The sequence below is a fragment of the Meleagris gallopavo genome, chromosome 24 (genome assembly GCF_905368555.1).
Source record: "Meleagris gallopavo chromosome 24, MGAL_WU_HG_1.1, whole genome shotgun sequence".
Classification (NCBI taxonomy): Eukaryota; Metazoa; Chordata; class Aves; order Galliformes; family Phasianidae; genus Meleagris; species Meleagris gallopavo.
Window position 1 is genome coordinate 4,586,067 of NC_139427.1, and position 19,221 is coordinate 4,605,287.

At 56.0% G+C, this 19,221-nt stretch overlaps 3 protein-coding genes across 3 annotated transcripts; all 3 read right to left on the reverse strand.

The window, feature by feature from the left end:
• Nucleotides 1–8,055: 8,055 nt before the first annotated feature.
• LOC146542866 (uncharacterized) lies at nucleotides 8,056–10,212 on the reverse strand. Its single transcript, XM_085242703.1, has 5 exons — nucleotides 10,051–10,212; nucleotides 9,338–9,623; nucleotides 9,186–9,242; nucleotides 9,015–9,086; nucleotides 8,056–8,847 (listed from the first exon to the last, which is right to left on the reverse strand). The coding sequence occupies exons 1-5, from the start codon at nucleotides 10,210–10,212 to the stop codon at nucleotides 8,177–8,179; spliced, it is 1,248 nt and encodes a 415-aa protein (XP_085098829.1). The 3' UTR covers nucleotides 8,056–8,176.
• Nucleotides 10,213–12,506: 2,294 nt separating this feature from the next.
• Nucleotides 12,507–14,613, reverse strand: LOC146542867 (uncharacterized). Its single transcript, XM_085242704.1, has 5 exons — nucleotides 14,452–14,613; nucleotides 13,739–14,024; nucleotides 13,587–13,643; nucleotides 13,416–13,487; nucleotides 12,507–13,248 (listed from the first exon to the last, which is right to left on the reverse strand). Exons 1-5 carry the CDS (start codon nucleotides 14,611–14,613, stop codon nucleotides 12,578–12,580), a joined length of 1,248 nt encoding a protein of 415 aa, XP_085098830.1. The 3' UTR covers nucleotides 12,507–12,577.
• A 2,372-nt stretch (nucleotides 14,614–16,985) lies between these two features.
• LOC146542868 (uncharacterized) lies at nucleotides 16,986–19,021 on the reverse strand. The gene is made up of 5 exons (XM_085242705.1): nucleotides 18,860–19,021; nucleotides 18,147–18,432; nucleotides 17,995–18,051; nucleotides 17,824–17,895; nucleotides 16,986–17,656 (listed from the first exon to the last, which is right to left on the reverse strand). Exons 1-5 carry the CDS (start codon nucleotides 19,019–19,021, stop codon nucleotides 16,986–16,988), a joined length of 1,248 nt encoding a protein of 415 aa, XP_085098831.1.
• Between the last annotated feature and the right edge of the window lie 200 nt (nucleotides 19,022–19,221).

Sequence of the window (19,221 nt, forward strand, 5' to 3'; positions counted from 1 at the left end):
AATATTACCAGTGAGTTTTTAGAAATATTTCTTTCCTTGGGTACATACAAAAAGGAAGACAAGTTGGTTCCAAGGAGCATTGTTAAGTGCATTTATCTTGACTCTTGGAAAACTGATTCTCTCTTCCAGTTGCAGTAGTCATTCAGAATGCCATCACGGCAAAATCACATTTTCTACATAAGAATTTCTCCTAAGTTTGCATTAATTGGCGCTGAGTTCAGGCACTACTGCAAGGTGGCCTGTACTGAGAGCTGCATTCTGTCACCAGGTTGTGTTTATAGAGTCACTAAGGATGGAAAAGACCTCTGTGAACACCAAGTCCAACCCCAGCCCATCCCACCGTGCCCACTGACCAAGTCTCTCAGTGCCACATCCCCACATTGAACACCTCCATGGACAGTGACTCAACCACCTCCCTGGACAGCCTGTGCCAATGACCGCACTTTCTAAGAAATTGTTCTTAAGATCCATTCTGAACCTCTTTTGCTGCAACTTGAAGCCATCACCTCCCATCCTATTGCTTGTTACCTGGAGGCAGAGGCAGACACACACCTCACCACAACCTCTTTTCAGGGAGTTGGAAAGATCAGTGCAGTCTCCTCTGAGCCTCCTCTTCTCCATACTGAACTGCCCCTTTTCCTTCAGCTGCTCCCTATAACACTTGTGCTCCAGACCCTTCTCTGGACATGCTCCAATGCCTAGATGTCTTTCTTGCAGTGAAGGGCCCTCTTGGCCACCTGGGCACACTGCTGGCTCACGTTCAGCAGAGCAGTGACCAACACCTCCAGATCCCTTTCCTTTCCACAGCCTTCCAGCCACTCAGCCCCAAGCCTGCAGCAATGCATGGGGTTGTTGTGACCAAAGTGCAGGGCCTGGCACTTGGTCTTGTTGAACCTCATCCCATTGGCCTCAGCCCATAAATCAGCCTGTCCAGGTCCCTCTGTAGGGCCTTCCTTATCCCAGGCAGATCAATATTTCTCCCAGTTTGGTGTCAACTGCAAACTTACTGAGGGTGCACTTAATGCCCGCATCCAGATCATCAATAAGATATTACACAGGGCCAGTCCCAGTACCGACCCCTGAGGACCCCCACCAGTGACCACTCACCAGCTGGATTTAATTCTGCTGTTCCTGCCTTCCCCTGCTCCAGTACCAAAGCTGCTATTTACATCTTAAACTTCAGATGCTAACGAGCATTGCAAAACATGGAGGCAACAAACCACAACTGCTTTTTGCTTAAACTCATTTGCTGCCACTCATCTTTAGAAAAATAATATTTAGGAATCAGTAAAACAAGCAGAATAGATTCTGCAGGAAAACTCAGAACAACCAGCCCAGGGAAAATTTCACTGCAATATTAGCAGAGAACTTGCTTCAGACAGCTCAGATGGGATAAATTCATGCCCACCCCAAAACCCAGTGCATTCCCATCCACTGTCTGAATAGTTGTATGAGAATTTATAACGTGCACAGCAAATGTGAAAAGTCAAAAACATGCCAATGCTAAGAAAAAGGAATATGTAGTTATTTATGAGCAGTAAGTCCAGACCCATAAACTGCCTCCTCCTTTTGCCAAGAAGAATAGGTTCCATGTGGTTGTTAGCAGGCTATTTTAAGGCATTTCCATGCTTTTCACTGTGTTGTCATATCCAAAGAGCATTTGATTGGGAATTCATTTCTCTAATTCTGAATGCATGACACATACCCAAAAAGAGACAGTTAAATTAAATTGCAAGCCTTGCTTGGGTTGTTGTTTCATTTGTAACCTGCCTGGAGTGTCTGCTGGCTTCACCAGGAAATATTGCAATATAAATCTCATCTCAAGTTATATTTACATATGGCTCTTTGTATATTAAAAGGCTCCAAAAGAGTCATGAGAATCATATACCCCGCCCTGGTGCTGCAAAGGGATCGTGCCTCGGTACTCCAGAGCCCAGCATTCACATCAGGCATGGTGCTGGGGACATTTGTTTTGCTGGAAGCTGTCTATAAAAACACAATTCAGTGTCTATCAAAGCAGGTGGCAAACATGAAATTGGCCAATAAAACCTGTTGCATCCCCAGTACTTTCAGGGCATGTTTGGCACAGCCTTGCCATCTTGTGGCCTGCTCAGCTCTGCAGGATTGAAAGCAAAGCTGGGGTAAGAAGAGCACCTGAAAGCAAAGCTGGGAGGAGAAAGCAATGGGACCCTGCTATTATTTTGGGGAGAAGAGCAGGCTGTGAGCACCAGGGGAAGATACAGTGTCAGCTGCTGTAAGCTGAACGCGGGAGACTTGAAAATCAAGCAGCACGGGGCTGGAGGAGCTTTAGAAGTGCATTAGCCTAATTGGTCTCATTAATCTAACTAGCATCGTATCCTCTTAATTTGTATTGAGGTTAATTTTTGTTTAGGAAAAAAAGAATGGCTAGACCTTTGCTTAATGTAGTTATGTGTGCCTTTTAAACCAGCTATTTTACTTTAAATGACGGATTGAATTAGGGGAATAATTTCCTTTCAGGTTCTGAAAATTAGCATCTAATTATTCTTAACCTAAGGGATATTAGCACTTCTTAGAAAAGCAAATAATGATCTGATCTAAATTTAGAAGAGAGACCTTCCCAGTAAATGGCAAGGCAGGAATTGTTCAAATACAAAAGAAGCAAGTCACATAAAAAATAATAATCATTCTTTAAAAAGTCAGAAATCTTTCTCTAAGATGACCAAAATAAAAGGACTCTGCCTGTTTCAGGTCTGTGTTTGTAACATCACCATGCAGCTCCCAGCCCTGCAGCTCCAGTCCAAACAGTGTGACGCAGCAGAGGGGTTTCCATTCTCTTTGGGACTGCTGAGATCTCTGAGACCCATTCTGCCCTACTGCTTCATTTGAAGAAGTTGGTGCCTGGAAGAAAAATTAGAAATGGGATGTATTTTTTATTTTTTAATTGGAGACAGCAAATCTCCATCAGGACAGATTGCCAAGCAACATCATGAATTCTTCATCACTGACAGCCTTCTAATAAGACTAAATGAGTGTCTAATGAATGCGATAGTTCAACCTCAAATGCTCGGACCAATGAGGGAATTAACGAAGCAATCGTTATTTCAAAACAAAACAATAATTAGCGACAACCCCCGCCCTCTTCCTGCTGCCACCCCCCTGTGGATGCAGCACAGGACGTTGGACGCTGGCCATCCAGGCCCCAGGAGCACACTGCTGCCTCATGTCCAGCTTTTATTCCATTAGAAACCCCAGGTTCTTTTCTTCAGAGCTGCTCTCAAGGAATTCTTCTCCCATCAGCACACGTATCTGGCACGGCCCCACCCGATCATCTTGGCCTTCTTCAAACTCCTTCTGTTCACAAGGGCTCACCTCCCGTGGGTCTCAAGGCCGCTGCGAATGGCACCCCTGCCTTCTGTATCAACTGCACCTCTCAGATTGGTGTCATCTGCAAGGAATTTCTGCGAGAAAAAAAACATTCTTTTCAGGAAAACCATGTATTTCTGGGAGAAAAAGTATATTTTTGGGGAAAAACAGGTATTGCTGGGAGAAAAAGCCACATTTTGGGGGGGAAAAAGCAGGTATTTCTGAGAGAAAAAGACACATTTTAGGAGAAAAACAAGTAATTCTGGGAGAAAAACCGATATTTAAAGGGAAAAGCAGGTATTTCTGGGAGAAAAAGACACATTTTGGGAGAAAAACTGGTATCTGTGGGAGAAAAAGGCTTATTTTAGAGGAAAAACAAGTATTTATGGGAGAAAAAGCCACATTTTTGGAGAAAAACAGATATTTCTGGAGAAAAAGCCACATTTTGGGGGAAAAAAAGGTATTTGTGGGAGAAAAAGCCTTATATAAGAAGAAAAAACTTTTTTTTCTGGCAGAAAATGCTAAATTTTAGGGGAAAACCAGGTATTTCTGGGAGGAAAAGCCACATTTTGGGGGAGAAACAGGTATTTCTGAGAGAAAAAGCCACGTTTTTGGGGAAATAAACAGGTATTTCAGGGAGAAAAAGCCACATTTTGGGGAGAAACAGGTATTTCTGAGAGAAAAAGGCACATTTTAGGGGAAAAACAGGTATTTATGGGAGAAAAAGCCTTATTTCAGGGGAAAGACATGTATTTCTGTGGGAAAAAGCCACATTTTTGGGGAAAAATGTATTTCTGGGAGAAAAAGCCACAGATTTTTGGGGAAAAACAGGTATTTCTGGGAGAAAAGGCAGATTTTGGGGAAAAACGTATTTCGGGGAGAAAAGGCCACATTTTTGGGGAAAGAAACAGGTATTTCTGGGAGAAAAGGCCACATTTTTGGGGAAAGAAACAGGTATTTCTGGGAGAAAAAAACATTATTTAAGGGTAGAAACAGGTATTTCTGGGAGAAAAGGGCACATTTTAACGGAAAAACAGGTATTTGTGGGAGAAAAAAACATTATTGAGGAAAAACAGGTATTTCTGGAAGAAAAAGCCTTATTTAAGGGGAAAAAACTGGTATTTCTGGCAGAAAAAGCCACATTTTAGGGGAAAAACAGGGATTTGTGGTAGAAAAGGCCACATTTTGGGGGAAAACAGGTATTTCTGGAGAAAAACCCTTATTTAAGAAGAAAAACAGGTATTTCTGGAGAAAAAAGCCACATTTTGGGGAAACATAAGTATTTGTGGGAGAAAAATCCACAGATTTTAGGGGAAGAACAGATATTTCTGGGAGAAAAAGCCACATTTTAGGGGAAAAAACAGGTATTTCTGGGAGAAAAGGCCTTATTTAAGGGGAAAAAAACAGGTATTTCTGAGAGAAAAATTCACGTTTTTATGGAAAAACAGGTATTTCTGGGAAAAAAGCCACATTTTAGGGAAAAAAAGGTATTTCTGAGAGAAAAAAATCACATTTTTAGGGAAAAACAGGTATTTCTGGGAGAAAAGGCCTTATTTAAGGGGAAAAACAGGTATTTCTGAGAGAAAAATTCACGTTTTTATGGAAAAACAGGTATTTCTGGGAAAAAAAGCCACATTTTAGGGAAAAAAAGGTATTTCTGAGAGAAAAAAATCACATTTTTAGGGAAAAACAGGTATTTCTGGGAGAAAAGGCCACAGATTTTGGGGGAAAAACATGTATTACTGGGAGAAAAAGGCACTATTTTAGACAAAAAAGCCTTATATAAGGGGAAAAACAGGTATTTCTGGAGAAAAAGCCACATTTAAGGGGAAAAACAGGTATTTCTGGGAGAAAAAGCCACATTTAAGGGGAAAAACAGGTATTTCTGGGAGAAAAAGCCACATTTAAGGGGAAAAACAGGTATTTCTGGGAGAAAAGACACGTTTTAGGGGAGAAACAGGTATTTCTGGGAGAAAAAGCCATATTTCAGGGGAAAGACAGGTATTTCTGTGTGATAAAGCCACATTTTTGCTGAAAAACATATTTCTGGGAGAAAAAGCCTTATTTTGGGGGCAAGGCAGGTATTTCTGGGAGAAAAAACATGATTTTAGGGGAAAAATATATATTTCAGGGAGAAAAAGCCACATTTTGGGGAAAAAGAGGTATTTCTAGGAGAAAAATTGTATTTTTGGGGAAAAACAGGTATTTCTGTTAGAAAAAGCCACATTTTAGGGAAAAAAACAGGGATTTCTGGGAGAAAAAGCCACATTTTGGGGAAAAAAGGTATTTCTAGGAGAAAAATTGTATTTTTGGGGAAAAACAGGTATTTCTGTTAGAAAAAGCCACATTTTAGGGAAAAAACAGGGATTTCTGGGAGAAAAAGCCACATTTGGGGGGAAAAAACAGGTATTTCTGGGAGAAAAAGACACATTTTAGGGGAAAAACAGGCATACCTTGGAGAAAATATCATCTGGGAGATGATAAACGTGATGAAAATGAGCTTTTTACGTGTCGAGATGGTGATGGGACAAAGGGGAATGGTTTTAACGCCAAGGGGGGCGACTGGGATTAGATGTCAGGGAACTTCATCACGGAGGCAGCTGAGGACCGGGCGCTGCTGCCCAGAGAGCCCGTGGGTGCCCAGGTCCCACTGCAGTGAATGGAGACAAAGGGAGGGACGTGGCTGACGACACTCAAACTCCCGGTGGCATCGCAGGGCTGCCGTGCTTTGACTCTGGAAGGCCACCAAACTTCCACCTGCTGCCTGTGTCCTTCACACATCCGCCTGTCACAAAGCACAGGGGCTGGAAGGGGCCTCTGGAGATGACCGCAGTACAGCCTCCCCCCAGAGCAGCTTCCCTGCTTCCCAGGGCCACCAGTCCTGCCCAGTGCCCCCGTGACATACAACCATAGAATCATAGAATCACAAGGTTGGAAAGGACCTGCAAGATCATCCAATCCAACCGCCCTCCCATCACCGCTGCTACCACAAGCACTAAACCAGATCTCGCAGCTCCTCATCCAGACGCCTCTCGAACGCTGCCAGGGACGGCGACTCCACCGCCTCCCTGGGCAGCCATTGCAGTGCCTGAGAGAAAAAGTTCTTCCTTATGTCCAACCTAAACCTCCTCTGCTGCAACTTGCGGCCATTTCCTCGGCTCCTGTTTGTTGCCTGGGAGAAGAGGCCAAACCCCTCCATATCACAACCTCCCTTCAGGAAGCTGTAGAGTGCAGTGAGGTCTCCCCTGAGCCTCCTCTTCTCCAGACTGAACAATCCCAGCTCCTTCAGCCCCTCCCCGTAGGATTTGTGCTCCAGACCCCTCACCAGTTTTGTTGCCCTTCTTTGAACCCGCTCCAGGGCCTCAATGTCTTTCTTGCAGTGAGGGCCCAGAACTGGACGCAGTACTCGAGGTGCGGCCTCACCAGATCTCAGTACAGGGGACGATCACTGCCCTGCTCCTGCAGGCAACGCTGTTTCTGATGCAGGCCAGGAGGCCATTGGCCTTCTTGGCCACCCGGGCACACTGCTGGCTCGTGTTCAGCCGAGCATCAACCAACACCCCCAGGTCCATTTCCTCTACGCAGCCTTGTTGAACCTCATCCCATTGGCTTCAGCCAGCTCTCCAGCCTGTCCAGATCCCTCTGTAGGGCCTCGCTGCCCCCAGGCAGATCCACACTTCCAGCCAACTTGGTGTCACCTGCAAACTTGCTGAGGGTGCACTCGATGCCCTCATCCAGGTCACCAATAAAGATATTGAAGAGGACAGCCAGCACCCATCCCTGGGGGACACCACTGGTTGCCAGCTGGATTTAGCTCCATTCACCACCACTCCCTGGGCCCGGCCCTCCAGCCAGTTCCTTACCCAGCCAAGAGGGTACCTATCCAAGCCACAGGCAGCCAGCTTCTGCAGGAGCTTTGCACTTTGTTGTGTTGAACCTCATCAGGTTCACCTGGGCCCACCTTTCCAGCCTCTCGAGGTCCCTCTGATGGCATCCCTTCCTCCCTCCGTGTCGACCGCACCACTCAGCTGGGTGTCGTCAGCAAACTTGCTGAGGGTGCACTCGATGCCATCATTGCCGTCACTGATAAAGGTGTTAAGGAGCACCGGTCCCAGGACAGAGCCCTGGGGGAGCCGCTCGTTGCCGGCCTCCACCTGGACACGGAGCCATTGATCACCGCCCTCTGTCTGCGGCCTTTCAGCCAATTCCTTATCCATCAGTGCTCCACCCGTCAAATCCCCTTACAGTGGGGGGGATTTCCTGCCCCACTCCACGTGTTTGTAGCTGTATGGAGCTGTGCGTGTCTCCTGCTGTAACAGAGATGGAGGGGATGGTGCTGACTGAGGAGGCAGTGACTGGAGGCCAGCCGTTCCCCATCCCTGCATTGCAACCCAGTGCTGACTGAGGAGGGGAGGGGATTTTGGAGGGGAGGGATGGGGCCGGTGGGGGCAGCTCTGGGACACGGCCCTTTGTGCTGCCCCGTCCTGCCCCGCAGGTGGGCACTGGGCTCTGGGGGGTTTAGTGCTGCAGGAACGACTGCAAGTGGAGGCGTAGGAAAGTGAATATAAAACATTTAATAATTTAATGTAACTTAACATAATGTAACTTAACAGTCCAAGATGACATCGGTGGAAGCCCAGGTTGGAGGGGTAGGGCTGGGGCCGGTGCTGGTGCCCCTGGAGCACTGCTGCTGCTCTGTGTGCCGCAAGGCCGGCAAGGAGCCCAGGGCTACAGGGAGCCCTATTTGCTGGCCATGGCCGTGCCTCCTGCTGCAGCAGGTGGGCCGGTTTCTGCAGAGGCTCCCGTTTGTGCTGAGCCCACCCAGCTTCGCCTAGCGCCGGCGTTTCTGCCCTGGAGCGTCCTGGCCACGCGGCAGCTTCCTCTTCCTGGCTGGGACGCTGTCATTGCGCTGCTGGTGCCCTCTGCTCCTGCCTCTCCTGGTGGTGCAGGCGGGCGCTGGGCACTCGGCCGGCTCGGTGCCATCCTCGTGGTGGCTGTGTGGCACACGGCAGGAGGTGCAGCCGGGTGGCAGTGCCAGGCGGGTGAGAACCACCCGGGGCTGCTTCTGCTTCGCCTCTTCTATCAGCCGTGCAGCGTGGGCTGAAGGAGGCACGCGAGCGTGCAGGGGGGTCGGCAGTGCCAGGCGGGTGAGAACCACCCGGGGCTGCCTCTGCCGCGCCTCTTGCATCAGATGCCTGCGGAGCAGCGACTCAGAGAGCTGCCCACAGGATGCTGGCTGCCCTGAGAACGGCTCGCTGAGGGGCCCGGCGTCAGCCTGCACCTCTCTGCTGAGCTCCCTGCTGCTCTTGGGAAAGTCAGGGGCTGCTCCGATGTCAGGAGAGGTGCTGAGGCTGCTGGGGACGGCTGGCAGTGGCTGCTGGGGGACCTCCGCACAGCTCGACGCTTCTGTCAAAGCAAAACCACCCCCAGAACGATGATGGCAGCCTTCCCACAGCCGCTCGGTGCGCACATCCGCCCGCCACCGCTGCGGCCCCTGAACTCACCAGCGATCCAGGTGAGCACGCTGTCGATTTCCATCTTGTCATCTGGAATGGCTGAGCCGGGTGTCCCTTCTGGAAAAAGGAAGGAAATCCCACAGGGGCAACGCCAGCTTTCCCACAGCCACTCGGTGCAGACATCCCCGCCTGCTCTGCAGCCCCTGAACTCACCGTTGCTGATCCACGTCAGGATGTCATCGATCTCCGCGGCGTCGACCGGGATGTCTGCACTGGATGTCACTTCTGCAAAGAGCAAGAAAATCCCCACGGGGGCAATGCCAGCTTTCCCACACCCACTCGGTGCGGACGCCCCCCCGCCACCTCTGCAGACCACAGACTCACCGCTGATCCACGTGAGCAGATCATCGATGTCCTCCGCGACGGCTGCGCTCGTTGTCGCTGCTGGAAAAGCAAGACCATCCCCAGTGAGGCAGTGCCAGCTTTGCCACCCGGTGCGGACAGCCTGCCGCCCGCTCTGCAGCCCCCAAACTCACCACCTGCTTCCAGCGCTGTGCCGCTGCAGCCGAGCGGAGCCGTGCTGGGTTGGGGGCACGCGTCGGTGGGTGCTGGGTGCCCCCGGTCCTCCGTGAGCACCACGGCATCTCCAAAGGGCCCCACCGCCCGCTCCCGGCTGCTGGGCAGGGTGCAGGGCGCGGGGAGCACCTGCTGCTGCACTGGAGGTGCCGGCAGAAGGACGTGGCGATGGGGGTCCTGCAGCGGGCAGCTGCCTGCGGGCTGCGGGGGCTCCCCGTGGAGCACGGCCCCAGGCCACGGCCCTGCCTGCAGGTGATGGATGCAGCCGTGGGCGGGGGCCGTGAGGGGAGCCGTAGCTGGGTGCAGCCCCCAAGGTGGGAGCTGACCCACAGATGGAGGCAGCTCCCCAGGTGGGAGCTGCGCTCCCTGTCCCTGGACACCCGGCACCCCAGGCCAGACGGAGGCCTGAGGCACCACGTAGGTGATGGTGGGGACGTAGAGGGGTTGGAAGGACAGCAGCACTGCTGCGCCGATGCTGGGCTGCATTGCAGCAGTGGCCGGTGGTGGCACAAGGGATCCAAAGAAAGCGGCGTCGGGTGTCGGAAGCACTGTCGGCGTGCGTGAAGGGGTTCTCTCTGTGGGGAAATGCCCAAATGGGCGCTGGGTGAGATCTGGGGCACTGGGATCCCCTGGAGGGCCGCAGTGCCAGGAGCAGAGGAGCCTGCTGCCTTACCTGCCAAGGGGGCTCGAGAGTGGCAGCGGGGGGTTCCGTGAGCGCTGGGGTCAGCCCCTCTGCCCTGAGCTCACAAGAACTCTCTGTGACACTGTCACAGGCATTGCTCTGTGCCTGCCCCGTCACCAACACTTGCTGTGGCTGCTCGTTGTGGCCTTCCATTGTTTCGGTGGAGATGATAAACGTGATGAAAATGAGCTTTTTACGTGTCGAGATGGTGATGGGACAAAGGGGAATGGTTTTAACGCCAAGGGGGGCGACTGGGATTAGATGTCAGGGAACTTCATCACGGAGGCAGCTGAGGGCCGGGCGCTGCTGCCCAGAGAGCCCGTGGGTGCCCAGGTCCCACTGCAGTGAATGGAGACAAAGGGAGGGACGTGGCTGACGACACTCAAACTCCCGGTGGCATCGCAGGGCTGCCGTGCTTTGACTCTGGAAGGCCACCAAACTTCCACCTGCTGCCTGTGTCCCTTCACACATCCGCCTGTCACAAAGCACAGGGGCTGGAAGGGGCCTCCGGAGATGACCGCAGTACAGCCTCCCCCCAGAGCAGCTTCCCTGCTTCGCAGGGCCACCAGTCCTGCCCAGTGCCCCCGTGACATACAACCATAGAATCATAGAATCACAAGGTTGGAAAGGACCTGCAAGATCATCCAGTCCAACCGCCCTCCCATCACCGCTGTTACCACAAGCACTAAACCAGATCTCGCAGCTCCTCATCCAGACGCCTCTCGAACGCTGCCAGGACGGCGACTCCACCGCCTCCCTGGGCAGCCATTGCAGTGCCTGAGAGAAAAAGTTCTTCCTTATGTCCAACCTAAACCTCCTCTGCTGCAACTTGCGGCCATTTCCTCGGCTCCTGTTTGTTGCCTGGGAGAAGAGGCCAAACCCCTCCACATCACAACCTCCCTTCAGGAAGCTGTAGAGTGCAGTGAGGTCTCCCCTGAGCCTCCTCTTCTCCAGACTGAACAATCCCAGCTCCTTCAGCCCTCCCCGTAGGATTTGTGCTCCAGACCCCTCACCAGTTTTGTTGCCCTTCTTTGAACCCGCTCCAGGGCCTCAATGTCTTTCTTGCAGTGAGGGCCCAGAACTGGACACAGTACTCGAGGTGCGGCCTCACCAGATCTCAGTACAGGGGACGATCACTGCCCTGCCCCTGCAGGCAACGCTGTTTCTGATGCAGGCCAGGAGGCCATTGGCCTTCTTGGCCACCCGGGCACACTGCTGGCTCGTGTTCAGCCGAGCATCAACCAACACCCCCAGGTCCATTTCCTCTACGCAGCCTTGTTGAACCTCATCCCATTGGCTTCAGCCAGCTCTCCAGCCTGTCCAGATCCCTCTGTAGGGCCTCGCTGCCCCCAGGCAGATCCACACTTCCAGCCAACTTGGTGTCACCTGCAAACTTGCTGAGGGTGCACTCGATGCCCTCATCCAGGTCACCAATAAAGATATTGAAGAGGACAGCCAGCACCCATCCCTGGGGGACACCACTGGTTGCCAGCTGGATTTAGCTCCATTCACCACCACTCCCTGGGCCCGGCCCTCCAGCCAGTTCCTTACCCAGCCAAGAGGGTACCTATCCAAGCCACAGGCAGCCAGCTTCTGCAGGAGCTTTGCACTTTGTTGTGTTGAACCTCATCAGGTTCACCTGGGCCCACCTTTCCAGCCTCTCGAGGTCCCTCTGATGGCATCCCTTCCTCCCTCCGTGTCGACCGCACCACTCAGCTGGGTGTCGTCAGCAAACTTGCTGAGGGTGCACTCGATGCCATCATTGCCGTCACTGATAAAGGTGTTAAGGAGCACCGGTCCCAGGACAGAGCCCTGGGGGAGCCGCTCGTTGCCGGCCTCCACCTGGACACGGAGCCATTGATCACCGCCCTCTGTCTGCGGCCTTTCAGCCAATTCCTTATCCATCAGTGCTCCACCCGTCAAATCCCCTTACAGTGGGGGGGATTTCCTGCCCCACTCCACGTGTTTGTAGCTGTATGGAGCTGTGCGTGTCTCCTGCTGTAACAGAGATGGAGGGGATGGTGCTGACTGAGGAGGCAGTGACTGAGGCCAGCCGTTCCCCATCCCTGCATTGCAACCCAGTGCTGACTGAGGAGGGGAGGGGATTTTGGAGGGGAGGGATGGGGCCGGTGGGGGCAGCTCTGGGACACGGCCCTTTGTGCTGCCCCGTCCTGCCCCGCAGGTGGGCACTGGGCTCTGGGGGGTTTAGTGCTGCAGGAACGACTGCAAGTGGAGGCGTAGGAAAGTGAATATAAAACATTTAATAATTTAATGTAACTTAACATAATGTAACTTAACAGTCCAAGATGACATCGGTGGAAGCCCAGGTTGGGAGGGGTAGGGCTGGGGCCGGTGCTGGTGCCCCTGGAGCACTGCTGCTGCTCTGTGTGCCGCAAGGCCGGCAAGGAGCCCAGGGCTACAGGGAGCCTATTTGCTGGCCATGGCCGTGCCTCCTGCTGCAGCAGGTGGGCCGGTTTCTGCAGAGGCTCCCGTTTGTGCTGAGCCCACCCAGCTTCGCCTAGCGCCGGCGTTTCTGCCCTGGAGCGTCCTGGCCACGCGGCAGCTTCCTCTTCCTGGCTGGGACGCTGTCATTGCGCTGCTGGTGCCCTCTGCTCCTGCCTCTCCTGGTGGTGCAGGCGGGCGCTGGGCACTCGGCCGGCTCGGTGCCATCCTCGTGGTGGCTGTGTGGCACACGGCAGGAGGTGCAGCCGGGTGGCAGTGCCAGGCGGGTGAGAACCACCCGGGGCTGCTTCTGCTTCGCCTCTTCTATCAGCCGTGCAGCGTGGGCTGAAGGAGGCACGCGAGCGTGCAGGGGGGTCGGCAGTGCCAGGCGGGTGAGAACCACCCGGGGCTGCCTCTGCCGCGCCTCTTGCATCAGATGCCTGCGGAGCAGCGACTCAGAGAGCTGCCCACAGGATGCTGGCTGCCCTGAGAACGGCTCGCTGAGGGGCCCGGCGTCAGCCTGCACCTCTCTGCTGAGCTCCCTGCTGCTCTTGGGAAAGTCAGGGGCTGCTCCGATGTCAGGAGAGGTGCTGAGGCTGCTGGGGACGGCTGGCAGTGGCTGCTGGGGGACCTCCGCACAGCTCGACGCTTCTGTCAAAGCAAAACCACCCCCAGAACGATGATGGCAGCCTTCCCACAGCCGCTCGGTGCGCACATCCGCCCGCCACCGCTGCGGCCCCTGAACTCACCAGCGATCCAGGTGAGCACGCTGTCGATTTCCATCTTGTCATCTGGAATGGCTGAGCCGGGTGTCCCTTCTGGAAAAAGGAAGGAAATCCCACAGGGGCAACGCCAGCTTTCCCACAGCCACTCGGTGCAGACATCCCCGCCTGCTCTGCAGCCCCTGAACTCACCGTTGCTGATCCACGTCAGGATGTCATCGATCTCCGCGGCGTCGACCGGGATGTCTGCACTGGATGTCACTTCTGCAAAGAGCAAGAAAATCCCCACGGGGGCAATGCCAGCTTTCCCACACCCACTCGGTGCGGACGCCCCCCCGCCACCTCTGCAGACCACAGACTCACCGCTGATCCACGTGAGCAGATCATCGATGTCCTCCGCGACGGCTGCGCTCGTTGTCGCTGCTGGAAAAGCAAGACCATCCCCAGTGAGGCAGTGCCAGCTTTGCCACCCGGTGCGGACAGCCTGCCGCCCGCTCTGCAGCCCCCAAACTCACCACCTGCTTCCAGCGCTGTGCCGCTGCAGCCGAGCGGAGCCGTGCTGGGTTGGGGGCACGCGTCGGTGGGTGCTGGGTGCCCCCGGTCCTCCGTGAGCACCACGGCATCTCCAAAGGGCCCCACCGCCCGCTCCCGGCTGCTGGGCAGGGTGCAGGGCGCGGGGAGCACCTGCTGCTGCACTGGAGGTGCCGGCAGAAGGACGTGGCGATGGGGGTCCTGCAGCGGGCAGCTGCCTGCGGGCTGCGGGGGCTCCCCGTGGAGCACGGCCCCAGGCCACGGCCCTGCCTGCAGGTGATGGATGCAGCCGTGGGCGGGGGCCGTGAGGGGAGCCGTAGCTGGGTGCAGCCCCCAAGGTGGGAGCTGACCCACAGATGGAGGCAGCTCCCCAGGTGGGAGCTGCGCTCCCTGTCCCTGGACACCCGGCACCCCAGGCCAGACGGAGGCCTGAGGCACCACGTAGGTGATGGTGGGGACGTAGAGGGGTTGGAAGGACAGCAGCACTGCTGCGCCGATGCTGGGCTGCATTGCAGCAGTGGCCGGTGGTGGCACAAGGGATCCAAAGAAAGCGGCGTCGGGTGTCGGAAGCACCGTCGGCGTGCGTGAAGGGGTTCTCTCTGTGGGGAAATGCCCAAATGGGCGCTGGGTGAGATCTGGGGCACTGGGATCCCCTGGAGGGCCGCAGTGCCAGGAGCAGAGGAGCCTGCTGCCTTACCTGCCAAGGGGGCTCGAGAGTGGCAGCGGGGGGTTCCGTGAGCGCTGGGGTCAGCCCCTCTGCCCTGAGCTCACAAGAACTCTCTGTGACACTGTCACAGGCATTGCTCTGTGCCTGCCCCGTCACCAACACTTGCTGTGGCTGCTCGTTGTGGCCTTCCATTGTTTCGGTGGAGATGATAAACGTGATGAAAATGAGCTTTTTACGTGTCGAGATGGTGATGGGACAAAGGGGAATGGTTTTAACGCCAAGGGGGGCGACTGGGATTAGATGTCAGGGAACTTCATCACGGAGGCAGCTGAGGGCCGGGCGCTGCTGCCCAGAGAGCCCGTGGGTGCCCAGGTCCCACTGCAGTGAATGGAGACAAAGGGAGGGACGTGGCTGACGACACTCAAACTCCCGGTGGCATCGCAGGGCTGCCGTGCTTTGACTCTGGAAGGCCACCAAACTTCCACCTGCTGCCTGTGTCCTTCACACATCCGCCTGTCACAAAGCACAGGGGCTGGAAGGGGCCTCCGGAGATGACCGCAGTACAGCCTCCCCCCAGAGCAGCTTCCCTGCTTCGCAGGGCCACCAGTCCTGCCCAGTGCCCCCGTGACATACAACCATAGAATCATAGAATCACAAGGTTGGAAAGGACCTGCAAGATCATCCAGTCCAACCGCCCTCCCATCACCGCTGTTACCACAAGCACTAAACCAGATCTCGCAGCTCCTCATCCAGACGCCTCTCGAACGCTGCCAGAGACGGCGACTCCACCGCCTCCCTGGGCAGCCATTGCAGTGCCTGAGAGAAAAAGTTCTTCCTTATGTCCAACCTAAACCTCCTCTGCTGCAACTTGCGGCCATTTCCTCGGCTCCTGTTTGTTGCCTGGGAGAAGAGGCCAAACCCCTCCACATCACAACCTCCCTTCAGGAAGCTGTAGAGTGCAGTGAGGTCTCCCCTGAGCCTCCTCTTCTCCAGACTGAACAATCCCAGCTCCTTCAGCCCCTCCCCGTAGGATTTGTGCTCCAGACCCCTCACCAGTTTTGTTGCCCTTCTTTGAACCCGCTCCAGGGCCTCAATGTCTTTCTTGCAGTGAGGGCCCAGAACTGGACACAGTACTCGAGGTGCGGCCTCACCAGATCTCAGTACAGGGGACGATCACTGCCCTGCCCCTGCAGGCAACGCTGTTTCTGATGCAGGCCAGGAGGCCATTGGCCTTCTTGGCCACCCGGGCACACTGCTGGCTCGTGTTCAGCCGAGCATCAACCAACACCCCCAGGTCCATTTCCTCTACGCAGCCTTGTTGAACCTCATCCCATTGGCTTCAGCCAGCTCTCCAGCCTGTCCAGATCCCTCTGTAGGGCCTCGCTGCCCCCAGGCAGATCCACACTTCCAGCCAACTTGGTGTCACCTGCAAACTTGCTGAGGGTGCACTCGATGCCCTCATCCAGGTCACCAATAAAGATATTGAAGAGGACAGCCAGCACCCATCCCTGGGGGACACCACTGGTTGCCAGCTGGATTTAGCTCCATTCACCACCACTCCCTGGGCCCGGCCCTCCAGCCAGTTCCTTACCCAGCCAAGAGGGTACCTATCCAAGCCACAGGCAGCCAGCTTCTGCAGGAGCTTTGCACTTTGTTGTGTTGAACCTCATCAGGTTCACCTGGGCCCACCTTTCCAGCCTCTCGAGGTCCCTCTGATGGCATCCCTTCCTCCCTCCGTGTCGACCGCACCACTCAGCTGGGTGTCGTCAGCAAACTTGCTGAGGGTGCACTCGATGCCATCATTGCCGTCACTGATAAAGGTGTTAAGGAGCACCGGTCCCAGGACAGAGCCCTGGGGGAGCCGCTCGTTGCCGGCCTCCACCTGGACACGGAGCCATTGATCACCGCCCTCTGTCTGCGGCCTTTCAGCCAATTCCTTATCCATCAGTGCTCCACCCGTCAAATCCCCTTACAGTGGGGGGGATTTCCTGCCCCACTCCACGTGTTTGTAGCTGTATGGAGCTGTGCGTGTCTCCTGCTGTAACAGAGATGGAGGGGATGGTGCTGACTGAGGAGGCAGTGACTGGAGGCCAGCCGTTCCCCATCCCTGCATTGCAACCCAGTGCTGACTGAGGAGGGGAGGGGATTTTGGAGGGGAGGGATGGGGCCGGTGGGGGCAGCTCTGGGACACGGCCCTTTGTGCTGCCCCGTCCTGCCCCGCAGGTGGGCACTGGGCTCTGGGGGGTTTAGTGCTGCAGGAACGACTGCAAGTGGAGGCGTAGGAAAGTGAATATAAAACATTTAATAATTTAATGTAACTTAACGTAATGTAACACAATTTAACAGTCCAAGATGACATCGGTGGAAGCCCAGGTTGGAGGGGTAGGGCTGGGGCCGGTGCTGGTGCCCCTGGAGCACTGCTGCTGCTCTGTGTGCCGCAAGGCCGGCAAGGAGCCCAGGGCTACAGGGAGCCTTATTTGCTGGCCGTGGCCGTGCCTCCTGCTGCAGCAGGTGGGCCGGTTTCTGCAGAGGCTCCCGTTTGTGCTGAGCCCACCCAGCTTCGCCTAGCACCGGCGTTTCTGCCCTGGAGCGTCCTGGCCACGCGGCAGCTTCCTCTTCCTGGCTGGGACGCTGTCATTGCGCTGCTGGTGCCCTCTGCTCCTGCCTCTCCTGGTGGTGCAGGCGGGCGCTGGGCACTCGGCCGGCTCGGTGCCATCCTCGTGGTGGCTGTGTGGCACACGGCAGGAGGTGCAGCCGGGTGGCAGTGCCAGGCGGGTGAGAACCACCCGGGGCTGCTTCTGCTTCGCCTCTTCTATCAGCCGTGCAGCGTGGGCTGAAGGAGGCACGCGAGCGTGCAGGGGGGTCGGCAGTGCCAGGCGGGTGAGAACCACCCGGGGCTGCCTCTGCCGCGCCTCTTGCATCAGATGCCTGCGGAGCAGCGACTCAGAGAGCTGCCCACAGGATGCTGGCTGCCCTGAGAACGGCTCGCTGAGGGGCCCGGCGTCAGCCTGCGCCTCTCTGCTGAGCTCCCTGCTGCTCTTGGGAAAGTCAGGGGCTGCTCCGATGTCAGGAGAGGTGCTGAGGCTGCTGGGGACGGCTGGCAGTGGCTGCTGGGGGACCTCCGCACAGCTCGACGCTTCTGTCAAAGCAAAACCACCCCCAGAACGATGATGGCAGCCTTCCCACAGCCGCTCGGTGCGCACATCCGCCCGCCACCGCTGCGGCCCCTGAACTCACCAGCGATCCAGGTGAGCACGCTGTCGATTTCCATCTTGTCATCTGGAATGGCTGAGCCGGGTGTCCCTTCTGGAAAAAGGAAGGAAATCCCACAGGGGCAACGCCAGCTTTCCCACAGCCACTCGGTGCAGACATCCCCGCCTGCTCTGCAGCCCCTGAACTCACCGTTGCTGATCCACGTCAGGATGTCATCGATCTCCGCGGCGTCGACCGGGATGTCTGCACTGGATGTCACTTCTGCAAAGAGCAAGAAAATCCCCACGGGGGCAATGCCAGCTTTCCCACACCCACTCGGTGCGGACGCCCCCCCGCCACCTCTGCAGACCACAGACTCACCGCTGATCCACGTGAGCAGATCATCGATGTCCTCCGCGACGGCTGCGCTCGTTGTCGCTGCTGGAAAAGCAAGACCATCCCCAGTGAGGCAGTGCCAGCTTTGCCACCCGGTGCGGACAGCCTGCCGCCCGCTCTGCAGCCCCCAAACTCACCACCTGCTTCCAGCGCTGTGCCGCTGCAGCCGAGCGGAGCCGTGCTGGGTTGGGGGCACGCGTCGGTGGGTGCTGGGTGCCCCCGGTCCTCCGTGAGCACCACGGCATCTCCAAAGGGCCCCACCGCCCGCTCCCGGCTGCTGGGCAGGGTGCAGGGCGCGGGGAGCACCTGCTGCTGCACTGGAGGTGCCGGCAGAAGGACGTGGCGATGGGGGTCCTGCAGCGGGCAGCTGCCTGCGGGCTGCGGGGGCTCCCCGTGGAGCACGGCCCCAGGCCACGGCCCTGCCTGCAGGTGATGGATGCAGCCGTGGGCGGGGGCCGTGAGGGGAGCCGTAGCTGGGTGCAGCCCCCAAGGTGGGAGCTGACCCACAGATGGAGGCAGCTCCCCAGGTGGGAGCTGCGCTCCCTGTCCCTGGACACCCGGCACCCCAGGCCAGACGGAGGCCTGAGGCACCACGTAGGTGATGGTGGGGACGTAGAGGGGTTGGAAGGACAGCAGCACTGCTGCGCCGATGCTGGGCTGCATTGCAGCAGTGGCCGGTGGTGGCACAAGGGATCCAAAGAAAGCGGCGTCGGGTGTCGGAAGCACCGTCGGCGTGCGTGAAGGGGTTCTCTCTGTGGGGAAATGCCCAAATGGGCGCTGGGTGAGATCTGGGGCACTGGGATCCCCTGGAGGGCCGCAGTGCCAGGAGCAGAGGAGCCTGCTGCCTTACCTGCCAAGGGGGCTCGAGAGTGGCAGCGGGGGGTTCCGTGAGCGCTGGGGTCAGCCCCTCTGCCCTGAGCTCACAAGAACTCTCTGTGACACTGTCACAGGCATTGCTCTGTGCCTGCCCCGTCACCAACACTTGCTGTGGCTGCTCGTTGTGGCCTTCCATTGTTTCGGTGGAGATGATAAACGTGATGAAAATGAGCTTTTTACGTGTCGAGATGGTGATGGGACAAAGGGGAATGGTTTTAACGCCAAGGGGGGCGACTGGGATTAGATGTCAGGGAACTTCATCACGGAGGCAGCTGAGGCCGGGCGCTGCTGCCCAGAGAGCCCGTGGGTGCCCAGGTCCCACTGCAGTGAATGGAG

Coding starts and splice junctions, on each gene's coding strand:
- LOC146542867 (XM_085242704.1), bottom strand. CDS start 14,613: ATGGAAGGCCACAACGAGCAGCCACAGCAAGTGTTGGTGACGGGGCAG. Junction 14,025..14,451: donor CTCTCGAGCCCCCTTGGCAG/GTAAGGCAGCAG, acceptor CATCACCTGCAG/GCAGGGCCGTGGCCTGGGGC. Junction 13,249..13,415: donor CCTGACGTGGATCAGCAACG/GTGAGTTCAGGG, acceptor TGGATCGCTGGT/GAGTTCAGGGGCCGCAGCGG.
- LOC146542868 (XM_085242705.1), bottom strand. CDS start 19,021: ATGGAAGGCCACAACGAGCAGCCACAGCAAGTGTTGGTGACGGGGCAG. Junction 18,433..18,859: donor CTCTCGAGCCCCCTTGGCAG/GTAAGGCAGCAG, acceptor CATCACCTGCAG/GCAGGGCCGTGGCCTGGGGC. Junction 18,052..18,146: donor CACAGCGCTGGAAGCAGGTG/GTGAGTTTGGGG, acceptor CTTTTCCAGCAG/CGACAACGAGCGCAGCCGTC.
- LOC146542866 (XM_085242703.1), bottom strand. CDS start 10,212: ATGGAAGGCCACAACGAGCAGCCACAGCAAGTGTTGGTGACGGGGCAG. Junction 9,243..9,337: donor CACAGCGCTGGAAGCAGGTG/GTGAGTTTGGGG, acceptor CTTTTCCAGCAG/CGACAACGAGCGCAGCCGTC. Junction 9,087..9,185: donor TCTGCTCACGTGGATCAGCG/GTGAGTCTGTGG, acceptor TGCTCTTTGCAG/AAGTGACATCCAGTGCAGAC.